At 38.9% G+C, this 14,907-nt stretch overlaps 1 protein-coding gene across 1 annotated transcript in view; it reads left to right on the top strand.

Moving 5' to 3' along the window:
• The window catches only part of UGGT2 (UDP-glucose glycoprotein glucosyltransferase 2), a 382,432-nt gene that overhangs the window by 101,291 nt on the left and 266,234 nt on the right, over positions 1–14,907 (top strand). Inside the window, exons 13-14 of the mRNA XM_075852393.1 lie at positions 6,812–6,931; positions 13,543–13,628. Coding sequence (XP_075708508.1) covers positions 6,812–6,931; positions 13,543–13,628 — 206 coding nt within the window. The remainder of the gene's footprint in view (positions 1–6,811; positions 6,932–13,542; positions 13,629–14,907) is intronic.

Below are 14,907 nucleotides of genomic sequence, written 5' to 3'. Positions count from 1 at the left end.
TTTTAGTCTCATCTGGCCAGAGAACCTTCTTCAATTTACTTGGGGGAGTCTGCAGCATGCTGTTTGGCAAACTCAAAACATGTTTTCTTATGTTTTCCGTTAAATAAGCACTCCAGTATTTTTTTGTTTGTTTGCACATATCATTCTAACTCCCCAGCAATTTTCTATAAGTGTTATTTGTTTCTTCCCAGCTCAGTTACATCTATATTATGGGCAGCTGTATCATGTGATCTCAGTCGGACAACCAGAAAAGACCATACTCTCATTTTTAGACACGGGGTCACTTCTGCTGTGTGACTGACTTCCTGTGAGTGAACTACAGGATTTTATCATTGCCAATCAAATCCCTCCTGTTTTCTCTGCGATGGCTCTACCCTCATTGTTCTTCTGTATGCCTCCCCATGCATATAGTGCTGCTAAACCTCCCCTGACTGTCGAAACTATCGGCATGTGCTCTTTTTTGAGAGTCCAGTGTATTTCTATAAGATGCTGCTCCTCACTGTCTCCTGTGTAAAAATCTATCACAAGCAGGAGGCAGGGGAAGACAGAAGGAAGCTACATAGGTGACTCCACAGTGTAAGTTATAGTACAGAAGTTTTATGTCACTGATCGATCACTTGCATTAATTAGATAGGACTCCGATCAGAACAAGTGCAGCACACCCTCTGCCTCTACAAAGCCAGAGACATGATGTCAAATGTAATCTACATTAAGGGAACCATATCAGAGGGGAAGAAGGAACCAAGATGGCAGACAATCCATAAATGGCACATCAACGAAAACAGGCATACACTGGAGCCTCTGCTTTATTCTTTAATAACATCCTATGTTGCAATATATAGGGAAAAAAGTAATTCCTTGAGTTCTTCTTTAAAGAGGCTCTGTCACCAGATTTTGCAGCCCCTATCTGCTATTGCAGCAGATAGGCGCTGCAATGTAGATTACAGTAAAGTTTTTATTTTTAAAAAACGAGCATTTTTGGCCAAGTTATGACCATTTTTGTAGTTATGCAAATGAGGCTTGCAAAAGTCCAAGTGGGTGTGTTTAAAAGTAAAAGTCCAAGTGGGCGTGTATTATGTGCGTACATCGGGGCGTTTTTAATACTTTTACTAGCTGGCCGTTCTGATGAGAAGTATCATCCACTTCTCTTCAGAACGCCCAGCTTCTGGCAGTGCAGACACAGCGTGTTCTCGAGAGATCACGCTGTGTCGTCACTCACAGGTCCTGCATCGTGTCAGACGAGCGGGGACACATCGGCACCAGAGGCTACAGATGATTCTGCAGCAGCATCGGCGTTTGCAGGTAAGTAGCTACATCGACTTACCTGCTAACGCCGATTCTGCTGCAGAATCAACTGAAGCCTCTGGTGCCGATGTGTCCGACACGATGCAGGACCTGTGAGTGACGTCACAGATCTGCACTGCCAGAAGCTGGGCGTTCTGAAGAGAAGTGGATGATACTTCTCATCAGAACGCCCAGCTAGTAAAAGTAGTAAACACGCCCCGATGTACGCACATAATACACGCCCACTTGGACTTTTACTTTTAAACACACCCACTTGGACTTTTGCAAGCCTCATTTGCATAACTACAAAAATGGTCATAACTTGGCCAAAAATGCTCGTTTTTTAAAAATAAAAACGTTACTGTAAGTTACATTGCAGCGCCTATCTGCTGCAATAGCAGATAGGGGCTGCAAAATCTGGTGACAGAGCCTCTTTAAGCAAAAGCTTTCTTTCTGGCCACTCTTCAATAAAGCCCCACTCTGTGTAGTGTACGGCTTATAAGGGTGTAATATACAGATACTTACATTTCCCCTTTGATCTTGGGAGCTCCTTCAATGTTATTTGTGTCTTTGTTGAATCCCTGATTAATGCCTTTGTTGCCCGGTCTATGGGTTTTACTGGGCGGCCTTTTCTTGTCAGGTTTGTGACTGACTGACTGCCATTTTTTCCCCCCATTTTGTTATTAATGGATTTAACGTTGCTCTGTGGGATGTTCAGAGTTGGGTCATAAAAAAAACAAAAAACATCCCAAAGTTTGATCTATACTTCTCCACAACTTTGGTCTTCATGTTGCTTTCTTAGTGGTGTTGCAGACTCAGGGGCATTTGAGAACAGGTGAATTTATACTGACATGTAACAGATCATGTGACTGATTGCACACAAGGGCCCTTATTTAAAGAGGACTTACGGGCAGGTCCGAAGTACATATATTACTTTTAGCTGGCTCCCTCCCTATTCCTGAGTAATGATGCTCCGTACTTTAGGTGCCCTGATATTATTCAGTGTGATTAGTCAACAGGGCGTGAACTACAGTGAATCTCCCTGGTTGGAGCCATCTTCACTGCCTCTGATGCTGTTTAATCAGCACGAGGCAGCTTATGGCAGCCTTACCCAGTGAGACCACGCTGGGAAAGACTTCTGATCAAATACATCTGTTAATCCAGAATATCGGACCATCATGGCCAGCTGAAATTTCAGATGTTTTTGAATTGTATTCTGGATCATGTACCTATGTGTTTCCCCCCCCCCCCCTCCTCCAGACCCCCTCCTTTTCATTTTTCTTTCTCTCCCCTGTCCTTACGCCTCCTCTGTCCCTAATGTCGCATATATGATTTTGTAAATTGTTTGATGCAATATCTTGGGCCTATGTGCCCCTGTCCCCCCGTTTATCTGTTTTTGTTCCCTTACTTGATATGTTTCTTGTTTGAAAAAGCAAATAAAGAAAGAATTTCCCCCCAAAAAAAATACATTTGTTAAAAGCTGCCTTGCGCTAATTGGACAGCATCCAATTAGTGTTTATTTGTTTGTTTAAACAAGGGTTGTTGTTTTTTTCTTTCCACTTCAACAATTTGGACTATTTTGTCTGGTCAATTAAATAAAATCTTATTTAATATTCATTATTTCCAGGTTGTTTTGTAACAAAACAGGAAAAACACCAAGGCGGGTGAATACTTTTGCAAGGCCCTTTTAGGTGTCTTTTGCTTGCACATTTAATATATCTATTTGTAGAGTTTTTACTTTGTCCACCTTCGCAGCCACTTTTTTTTCTCTAATTCTTCTTACATAAAATAGCTTTTCAAATAGTAAATATTCGAAGTTAGCAAAAGATCGGCACTGCTGTGGTTCTTAGGGTATGTTCACACGAGGTCATTACGTCCGTAATTGACGGACGTATTTCGGCCGCAAGTACCGGACCGAACACCGTGCAGGGAGCCGGGCTCCCAGCATCATACTTACGTACGACGCTAGGAGTCCCTGCCTCGCTGCCGGACAACTGTCCCGTACTGAAAACATGATTACAGTACGGGACAGTTGTCCGGCAGCGAGGCAGAGACTCCTAGCATCGTAAGTAACTATGATGCTGGGAGCCCGGCTCCCTGCACTGTGTTCGGTCCGGTACTTGCGGCCAAAATACGTCCGTCAATTACGGACAAAAAACATCTGAAAATAAGGAGCTGATTTCATAGAAAACCACATCTGATTTTCAGGCGTTTTTGAAGCTGAAAATTAAATTTGGGGCTTCTTTTCAGGCGTTTTCTGAGGCGTTTTTCATAGTGTTCAATGGAAAATCCGCTCCAAAAAACGCCTCAAGAAGTGACATGCTACTTCTCTTTACGAAGCGTCTTTTTACGCTCCGTTTTTTTTAAACCGAGGCGTAAAAAGACGCCCCGTATAAACTAAATGCTGTTTTTCCCATTGATTTTAATGGGCAGATGTTTGTAGGCGTTCAGCTTCCGTTTTTCGAGGAGTAAACGCCCTGAAATACGCCTGAAAACACTGCGTGTGAACATACCCTTAGAGCACTCTAAGGGTATGTGCACACATACTAATTACGTCCGTAATTGACGGACGTATTTCGGCTGCAAGTCCCGGACCGAACACAGTGCAAGGAGCTGGGCTCCTAGCATCATACTTATGTACGATGCTAGAAGTCCCTGCCTCGCTGCAGGACAACTGTCCCGTACTGTAAACATGATTATACTACGGGACAGTTGTCCTGCAGCAAGGCAGGGACTCCTAGCGTCGTACATAAGTATGATGCTAGGAGCCCGGCTCCTTGCACTGTGTTCGGTCCGGGACTTGCGGCCGAAATACGTCCGTCAATTACGGACGTAATTAGTGTGTGTGCACATACCCTAAGTCTCCGCAATCACACTCACCATTTAGTTGAATGTTCATTTACTATTTCGGCAAACAAACAAGGGCTACATGGATGTGGAGCTTGAGCATACGGCCGTTTCGAGTGCACCCACGCTTTGTCAAATGCATTTGTCAAGATGACATTGACAAAGCTTGGGTGCACGCGAAACGGTGCAAATAGTATTGATGAAAAATGGCTAATTATTTTGCGCTCTTCTACAGCTCTTTTGCAGACCTATGTTTCTCTGTGGTAACCGACAACAAGCAAACTCTGTTGTTTTCCATCTGTTTCCTAATTCTTAATAACCCACCAACTGTAAGTTAACAAAACGTACAGATGGAACAGAATATGACTGCAGAACCAGACTATGCAGGGTTTGTTTGTTTGTTTGTTTGTTGCCATGGAGACATAAAGGTCTGCATAGGAGTTATAGAAGAAAATTATAGGGCGTTTTTTAATCAAGACTATTTGTAAAGTTGCTTCATTTTAGATTCATTGGGCCAATTAAAAAATAAAAGATTGGGTTTGCGAAGGTAAGCATAACTTTTAAATAATTTTCTCATAAGTTGTATATTCATGATAGCAGTGGCTTTACTTATTGGAATCAATCAAAGCTAGATTAAATGTACATTGGAATTTCATGTGAACAGAGATATGACATAACCACGCTTAGACATGAGCCGTGTTTTCCTTCACAGCATACTTGCTAATTACCGCACACTAATATTTGATTAAAGATTGGTGGAAATAGAATGACCTCAGACTGGTAAACATTAGCTAGCAATTATTCTGCGCTGGAAAGCAGAATATTTGTTTTTCTTTCTGTGCCCTCTCACGTGTTTTTCTGAAAAGTAATTAACTAGGAGACTACAATGATAAATGGCACATGTCCTTTTAATGGAGTAGCAAATTAAAACAAAATACACAGAAGGAATGAGTAAATTGAAACTCAGAGCTATCAAATTACCATGTTATCACTATGCATGAAATCTTGATAATATATATAAACATGGTTACATGTCAGGTTGTTGATTGATGACATTTTTTATTTTTCTTGATCTTAAAGAAAAAAAAAATACATATTTGCATAAACGTGCAATGTATTATAACCCACGTCGAATATCAGGATTCATATGTAATATATCAAATTATGTGTTACAATTTTGTTTAATTTGCACATCACTTTCTTATGAAAATAAGCATGGATAGGGTAGAAGAAATACATTCATTGAATTGACTTGCCAGCTCATTTTTCAATCCGAATTCTGGATTATTATATATGCTTTGTGCAGGCGCATAGATATTATTATATAATTTTTTTAATTAAATGTGTATTTTTATTTGAATTATTTAATGGAACTTTTTTTTTCTTGCATAACCATGAAAATAATGGAACTCTGCAAAGTTAAAATAAAAAGAACAAAAAAAACCTGGCTGAAGTATATGGTCAATTCCGTGTGATGAGCTGAGCAGTTTAACATATAGTTTTAAGGGAAAAGATTTACAAATATACAGTATTTTTCTCCACAAAACTATGTATCAATCTGCTCAGCCGCTGCAGCTCTATAACCTGCAGATAGAACAGCATGATCAACGCAACCTGTTCGCTTGAAGACACTTTTTCAAATTCCCAGATGTTTTGAGCATTTACTTCTGAATTAATGGGTTGGGTAATTATCGCATACAATTTAGCACCTTTGACTTACCTGTGCACTTCTCAGGAAATGTTCAAAACATTGTTTTATTCACATTTGGTGTAATAGCAGCGGTATATCCTTCAGCCTTTATATTACCGTTGCTGTCCAGACTATTTAAAAAAAAATTAAGCTTTCCCAGAGCTGATATAGTTGACCACAATTGTGTGTATATTTGTGTGTGTGTGTGTGTGTGTGTGTGTGTGTGTGTGTGTGTATATATACATATATGTATGTGTTTGTATGTATACGTATATACACATACATACATACATACATACATACATACATACGTACGTGTGTGTGTGTGTATGTATATATATATATATATATATATATATGTGTGTGTATACATATACATACAAACATATATATATATATATATATATATATATATATATATATATATACATATACATACACACACACACACAGTTGTGGTCAACTATATGAGCTCTGGGAAAGCTTAATTTTTTTTTATATACATGCATATTTGTAAGTGTTTATTGCTGTTGCAAACATTAGGAGAGTATGGGGGAGTTCATGCGAATTGGGTACAATTTGGCAGCAAAAACCACATGTGTTGCATGTGGATTTTCCCACAGATTGTGCTGGAGACTTCACCTTTTGCATCGCACATTGTGTGAAATTTAATATCTGCCTAATACCCACAAAACCGTAGAAGAGAAATCTACTGTGTGAATGCGTATATGAAAACCCCATTGACATGTACTGTAACTTGTGGATCTACAGTGCAGAATCCACATCGAAAATCGGCAACAAATACACCACATCTGAACCGTTTATTTTTTGGGGGATTTTCTTTTAAATATGTATCTACAGTTTTGTTTATTCCTGACACTATTATTGAAATATAAATGGGCTTATACACATTAAAATGGATAATGCTTATTTTGAATTGATAAGAAATGTAAAAAGCATCAATGCTTGTTGATGATTGTGTATTTCCAGTGGGTTAATGATATTGAGACAGATCACAAGTATTCAAAATGGCCGTCAAATCTCCAAGAGCTATTAAGACCAGTGTTTCCTGGAGCCATACGTCCCATCAGACGCAACTTTTTTAATTTGGTGAGTATCCTATGAATGCTAAAATGTATGAGTGTTTAAGGAAGTGCTCATAAAATACTCGTTCTCTGTTGGAAACCATGTAAAATCACGAACTAGTTAGACATTACGTTTTTAGTAGTAATAATTAAAAAAAAATATTGCACCTTCCTTTCTTTGGTCCATTTTATAGTGGTCTGGAGGAGAACCAATTGTATAGACAGGATAATTATTCTTTTAGGACTTGGAAGGATAGGGGTAGACCATTGCTGTAATTTGAACTAGAAAATCGAATCACTTGGACTAGGATAGCTGCCTGCAAAACTTTCTTTTTAGAGGTTAGTTTAGAAAATGGTAATAAACTGTACAAGTGATGGTGATAAAAGATGTGAGACGAATTTCCCATTAGCACTGTATCTAGCAATGGAGCCACTACTTGCTTTAGCGCCCTTGCTTCCAACATTTTGTGGTGTTTGAATAGGAGGAACTGCAGAAAGAGAGTCTGAAAGTTCCCTCTTTTTCAGCATGATGTATTCAAATTCCAGTCTGTCAGATACAGGAGATCCTCGTCTGGAAGTACCCAGGGGTTGGTGACTGAACCAGGCTTTTAACCCCTTTAGGACGAAGCCTGTTTTGGCATTGTGGCACAGCCGATTTTTTTTAAATCTGACGTGTCACTTTATGTGGTAATAACTCCGGAATGCTTTTACCTATCCAAGCGATTCTGAGAATGTTTTCTCGTGACATATTGTACTTTATGATAGTGGAAAAATTTGGTCTATAAATGCAATATTTATTCGTGAAAAACACCAAAAGTTAGAGAAAATGTTTAAAAATGTTCATTTTTCTAAATTGAAATGTATCTGCTTGTAAAACAGATAGTAATACCACACAAAGTAGTCACTAGTTACCATATCCCATATGTGTACTTTTATATTTGCATAGTTTTTTGAACATACTTTTATTTTTTTAGGATGTTACAAGGCTTAGAACTTTAGCAGCAATTTCTCACGTTTTCAAGAAAATTTCAAAAGGATATTTTTACAGGGGCCACTTCAGTTCTGAAGTGGTTTTGAGTGCCTTATATATTAGAATCCCCAAATAAATCACCCCATTTAAAAAACGGCACCCCTCAAACTATTCCAAGCAGCATTCAGAAAGTATTTTAACCCTTTAGGCGTTTCACAGGAAATAAAGCAAAGTAGAGGGGAAATTTACAAATTTCTCTTTTTTTTTGGCCGAAATTCATTTGTAATAAAAAAAATTGTGTAACACAGAAGGTTTTACCAGAGAAATACAACTCAATATTTATTGCCCAGGTCCTGCAGTTTTTAGGAATATCCCACATGTGGCCCTAGTGCCCTAATGGACCGAAACACCGGCCTTAGAAGCAAAGGAGCACCTAGTGGATTTTGGGGCCTGCTTATTTTTAGATTATATTTTAGGCACCATGTCGGGTTTGAAGAGGTCTTGTGGTGCCAAAACAGTGGAAACATCCCAAAAGTGACCCCATTTTGGAAACTAGACCCCTCAAGGAATTTATCTAGGGGTATTGTTAGCACTTTGATCCCACAGGTATTTTGCTATATTTATTGGAGTTAGTCTGTGAAAATGAAAATCTACTTTTTTCTTAAATAACATAGACATTTTTAATATTTACAAGGAATAAAGAAGAAAATGCACCCCAACATTTGTAAGGCATCTTCTCCTGATTACGGAAATACCCCATATGTGGTAATAAACTGCTGTTTGGACCCACGGTAGCGCTCAGAAGGGCGGGAGCGCCATTTGGATTTTGGAGCGCAGATTTTGCTGGATTGGTTTTTAGTGCCATGTCGCGATTGCAACGCCCTGGAGGGAACAAAATAGTGGAAACACCCCAAAAGTGACCCCATTTGGGAAACTACACCCCTCAAGGAATTTTTCTAGGGGTACAGTAAGCATTTATACCACACAGGTCTTTTGCAGAATTTAGTAGAATTAGGCCGTGAAAATAAATATAAACATTTTTGTCCACTAAAATGTTGAATTTTTTCATTTTCACAAGGGATAAAGGAGAAAAAGTCGCCCTAAATTTGTAACGCAATCTCTCCCGAGTATGACAATACCCCACATGTGGTAATAATTTATTTTTTTAATAGAAATTAATTAACCTTTGCAGGACTGATCCTTTTTTGCTTTTCCATTTTAGTTTTTCACTCCCCGCCTTCCAAACGGCATAACTTTTTCATTTTTCCATGAATTGAGCGGTGTGAGGGCTTATTTTTGGCAGGTCGAGCTGTAGTTTTTATTGGTGCTTTTTTTTGGTACATGCAACTTTTTGATCACTTTTTATTACATTTTATTCAGTGCTTTGGTGGCCAAAAACAGTGATTTTGGCGGTTTAAATTTTTAATTTCTTACGGCGTTCATAATGCGCTATAATTGACAATTTTACTTTATTCTGCGGGTCCATATGATTACGGAGATACCATATGTATATAGTTTTTTTTATGTTTTGCAGCGTTTGCACAATAAAATCACTTCTTTATAAAATAATTTATTTTTAGTGTCACCATATTCTGAGAGCCGTAACTTTTTTTATTTTTGAGTCAAAAAAGCGGTGTAAGGGCTTGTTTTTTGTGGGACGGGTTGTAGTTTTTATTGGTACTATTTTTGGGTACATGCGACTTTTTGATCACTTTTTATTCTATATTTTGGGAGTGGTGGTGACCAAAAAATAGTGATTCTGGCATGGTTTTTAGTTGTTTTTGTTTGCGCCGTTCACCGTGCGGTAAAAATAACATTGTAGTTTTATAGATTGGGTCGTTATGAACGCGGTGATACCAAATATGTGTACTGTTTTTTAACGGTTTCATTTTTTCCCTATAATAAGAGACTTTATTATAGGAAAAAAAAATCTTTTATTTTTACACCTTTGTAAAACATTTTTATTAACTTTTTAATTTTTACTTTTTAAAATGTATTTTTTTACCTGCAGCTCTGATCGCTGCTAGAATACATTACACTACCTAGGTAGTGTAACGTATTCCAACTGTCAGTGTGACATCACAGTCACTCTGACAGTTAGTCTACGAGGACCAGCAGAGGCTGATCCTCATAATCTTGCATACATGGCAGATCCGGAGGCCGTTGTCTGGCCCCCGTGTGCCATCACAAGCATCAGCAGCCCCCACAATTGCATGGGGGCTGCTGATGTGCTACAAACCCCCTACATGCGGAGATCGCAATCGAGCCCCGCATGTAACGAGTTAATTGCCCAAATCAGCGGCAATGAGCCGCTGGTCAGCAACAGTGGAGTGTCAGCTGTCAGGGACAGCTGACCTCCCGGTTCCCGATGCACACTGTCGCCGACACTGTGCATCGCGAACGGCAGTGACGTCCTGTCACTCTGAGAGGAAGTCTATCAGGAGGCTGATCCTGATAGGCTTCCGTACATGGCAGTCACTGTGGCCAATACTTGCCCTCCGATCGCCATGCTAGCCATCTGCAAACCTCACGATTTCATTGTGAGGTCTGCCGATGAGCTAGAAACCCCTGAATGCGGTGATTGAAATCGATCACCGCAATCAAGTGGTTAATTGCCAAAATCAGCGGAAATAAGCCGCTGATCGGCATACAGTGGAGTGTCAGCTGTCAGGGACAGCTGGCCTCCCGGTTCCCGGTGTGCACCGGGAACCACTCCGTAACTGTTCATCCCTGTGCGCTAAGACACTGGACACATGGACGTACAGTTGCGTCGTGGTGCGCCTAGGGGTTAAGAGACAGGATAGGGTTCTCAAAAAGATTCTTATGTTGTTTCTCAATTACTTCTTGGAACGAGGCAGAGTGGTGGCGAGAAGTACTTCAATTCTCGATTCCATCTCTGGGAAAGTGCACTTATTAGGCTGGATTCACAAAGGCATGTTCGGTCCGTAAAGGATGGAACATATTTCGGCCGCTAATCCCGGACCGAACACACTGCAGGGAGCCGGGCTCCTAGCATCATAGTTATGTACGACGTTAGAAGTCCCTGCCTCTCTGTGGAACTACTGTCCCGTACTGAAAACATGATTACCTTATGGGACTCCTAGCGTCGTAAATAACTATGATTCTAGGAGCCCGGCTCCCTGCAGTGTGTTCGGTCCGGGACAGGCGGCTGAAATACGTTCCGTCTTTTACGGACCAAACATGCTCGTGTGAATCCAGCCTTACTGTGTAAGATCATTCCTTAGATACATTTTTCTTTTTTTTTTCTTTTGATCCCACTTGTGACAATTTAACGGTGTAGAAGAAAATGGTTTTCACATGAGATTTTTTTTCCTCTACTATTACTAAACCAATGCTAAGCACATGTATAAGAAACAACAAATAAGTATTGATGTATTTTGGCACTTACTGATACAAATTGCTGATACAATGGGTGTATAGGAATTTTTAGGTACTGTATGCAGAATATGTTGGTGTTTCAAAAAGTAAACAGAGACAACTTGTGAAATAGCTGCAGCAAATTATGTCTCGCACATGAACAATTATACATTTTTTGTTTTTGTACACTGTTCATTCTTTTTTTAAACACTAAATTTTAAATATAAAACTGAGGCATCTGTTGTGAATAAAACCATTGAATTTCTAATGAGTAAAGCAGAAAATAAATACAATTAGTTGCTGCTGTTAGGAAGAAAATATGACTAAGATTAATGATGTACAATAGACTGGCAGAAAAAAAATCTTTGCCATCTGCTTTAATCATACTACAAGTTTTGCAACACACACAAGAATGTTTTGTTCAGTTGTCATGTACAGAAAGAGAAGAAAGTCAAGCTGACCTAGGAGGTTAATGAATCTTTATTGCTAAAAATAAAAAATGAATAGCAATGATAACCGTGTCTTTTAATAATACCCATTTAAACTGACTGTTCTGTTTCTAGTAGAACATTTATGTGCCTTATCTAGGTGTTCTCTTCTAGAATTCCTTTAAAATGTAGTTTTTTTACTGTGTTGATTCTTCCGTAGCGATGGATTCAGTTTGCCAAGTTTAGAGAAGTGTTGAGAAAATATATCCCAAAAGTTCGTTTTAATCCTGCTGCGGGCTTGTACCGTTAAAGAAGTCCTCGGGGGCAATATGTTCCTAATGAGAAAGTAGCTAAGCCTTTTGGGGATAAGAGAAAATAGCTGCGGATTAGGGAATAACTGTAGCTTGAAGTAGTAAACAATGCTTCGTCGCCTAAGAACGTCTTGGCACAAGAGTTAAAAAGCCGTTGCTGAAATAAATGATGCATCCTACAAATAGAGAGGTTGGCATATACAGTATGCTTCAGTGCTGGGAGATCTCTCAAGCATAGTGGTACATAATCCAGCAAATCATTGAAGCATGGACACAGGGGAGGCGTAAAGATGAAAGGTCTTTGAGATTAGCAATACCTAAAATTATATCACTTCTACCTCTGTTCCTTTTCTACTTACTACTACTAATTTATTGTGGAAATATGCACATTTATATAGAAATCAGTCAAGCCTTTTGTGCTTCCTTATATTTACTAGTCATCTATTCCTTTTTCCACACTATATCTGTTTAAAATTAAAGAAAAAGGAAATTATTTCAACCTTCTGAAGCATAACCGATATGCTGGTAATTGGTAAATAGCAAATGAAGTACCCCAAAAAAGAAAAGGGAGGGAAATACAAAGTAATCAGAGTCTTGGTCTCTGACCCTTTCACAAGCCCTTTACGCATCACAATATGGGAGATCCGTTCTCCGTACTTCATTTTAGAGCAAAAGGATGATCCGATCGTGACACAAAGGTAAAGGGAAACATTTCCTCCTACATTTGGATGTACATACAGTATATGTTTTAGGGATGAGCAAGAAGAGTAGGGTTCCGCTGTCAGAGGTCTCTAGGATGTCTGCAGTGTAGAGACTGGTTTCAAGCAAAACCCGGACCACCCACAATTTTGTTGAACCAAACTTAGAATACATAGAGTAATGGTCATCTATCTTAAATGTTAAATTATATGCACCCAAAACAGCAACAAAAAAAAAAAGAACTTGCCTGTCTAAAACAATCTATACCAATGTGATCTCTATGCTGGTGTAATATGGTGTAGTATTCAAAAATACTTTGACTGCCAGAATGAAGAGAGGGTTCAATTTATAAAGTGGACTTCCAGTGATAAGAACAAAAAAACATGGGGGGTACAGTTATCAATTTATTTACCTCTTTTACTGATATAAATGCTTTGAAAAAAAGAAAAATGACATTTGGGTTGAATGCCATATTTAGGACTCTTCAGCACCACTTCTTCAGACACATCCAAATGTAATACCTTTTTTAGTCCATAGCTATATAATATTTGTAGAGCAATATAGGAGGTGGTATGAACAGATGATATTTTTATTTTTAGGTCTTTTGACAAACCGTACATTCCTTTTATCCTACCGGTTATTTTGGAATACCTGCCAGTACAAGTGCTCTCACGGAAAACATTGAAAATCGGAGAGTATTAATTTACATTATATAATTCTGTTCGGTTCTATTCTCCAGTTACTTAAATGTATTGTGTGTTTATATCATTAAACAAGCATCACTTATGCTGTTTGTCTAGAGAGGGAATAATTGTTCATGGATATTAAGTGACTTGTACAATTTTCATAGGTTCTCTTCGTCGATCCTGCTCAAGATTATACTGCTGATTATGTGAAGCTAGCTGAATTATTCTACCAACACAATGTGCCTCTCAGGTATTGTATGGTAACTGGCAAAATAAGAACTATCCATTATGAAAACAAAATGGAAATGTTGTAATTCTGCTACCATCGACCCAAATTATGCTAAAGGAGAAAAACTGTTTCATATTTTCCTATGACTTTGCGTCATACTTACAGAAGCCCCAGAAAAGTACCATGAGATGTATTCCAAAAAAAAATAGTTTTGTTTCGCCATATTCTGAGATCCAGAACTTTCTTTCTTTTTCCGTCGATGGAGCTGTGTGAGGGCTTTTTTTTGCGGGGCAAACTAGTTTTTATTGTTACCATTTTGGGGTACATATGACTTTTCGATAACTTTTATTCCATTTTTCTTATGGGAGACAAGGTGACCAAAAAACAGCAATTTTGTCGTTTTCATTTGGTTCCATCATATGTTTTCGTTTTTTGCAAAAGAGTGTTTTATTTGAACTTTTAATATATATATATAATATTATAGGTACCCTTTATGTATTGCAGTATATTGTGATATTTTTACCGGCTCCTATTAAGCCCTGCCTCTTGCAGGGCTTAATTAATGCACAAAGCTAGCAGTCCTGGAGCCCTTCATTGGCACCCTGCAATGTCACTCTTAGCCATAGGGCCATCCCCCTTTCTAACATCTTGGAAGCCCTGGTTGCTGTCGACCGTGGCATCTAAGTGGATTAACAGCTAGGATTGGAGTAATCTCCGATCCCAGATGTTAGAGCATGGTGTCCGCTGTAATATACACCCGCTCGTTACAATCCTCCTCATCCCTCGGTTCTGTTTGTTTTGCCTTTGAAACTTTGTGTCTTTTCAATTCTTTTGCCAAATCTGACATCCGGTATAGAGAGAAACTAGTAAAATCTGGGCACTACAGTTGCCAATGCAACCGTATCACACCCAGCATAAATCTTGCATTGATGTACTATTCTTTCCAGGCATTGTACGGTTGCATCGGCAACTGTGCAGCCCAGCGAGCACTAGCGTCTCTCCACACCCGATATCCGATCAACGGGCACATTTGGGGCCCTTCACATCATTAGGGCCTCAAAGGTACAACAAAGGGCAACCCATTAGGAGCTGACTTTAGAGTCACTCACTAGCAACACGGGGTCTATATCGTATGAGCTGAATCATAAATAATCTTTTAGACCTTATTGATGTTAAGCACTGTGTCTAATGATAAAAATAAATTGCATAATATAATCAAAATTGAATGTGCATATGTTCTGTGTAGATGTAGGGTGGCTCTTAAAATAATTGTGCTCTTCTGGGCCCAAAGAACCCCAGT

The sequence above is a fragment of the Rhinoderma darwinii genome, chromosome 2 (assembly GCF_050947455.1).
Source record: "Rhinoderma darwinii isolate aRhiDar2 chromosome 2, aRhiDar2.hap1, whole genome shotgun sequence".
Lineage (NCBI taxonomy): Eukaryota > Metazoa > Chordata > Amphibia > Anura > Rhinodermatidae > Rhinoderma > Rhinoderma darwinii.
Note: the sequence above shows the minus strand (reverse complement) of the source record. Positions and strands in the feature narration are given on the sequence as shown.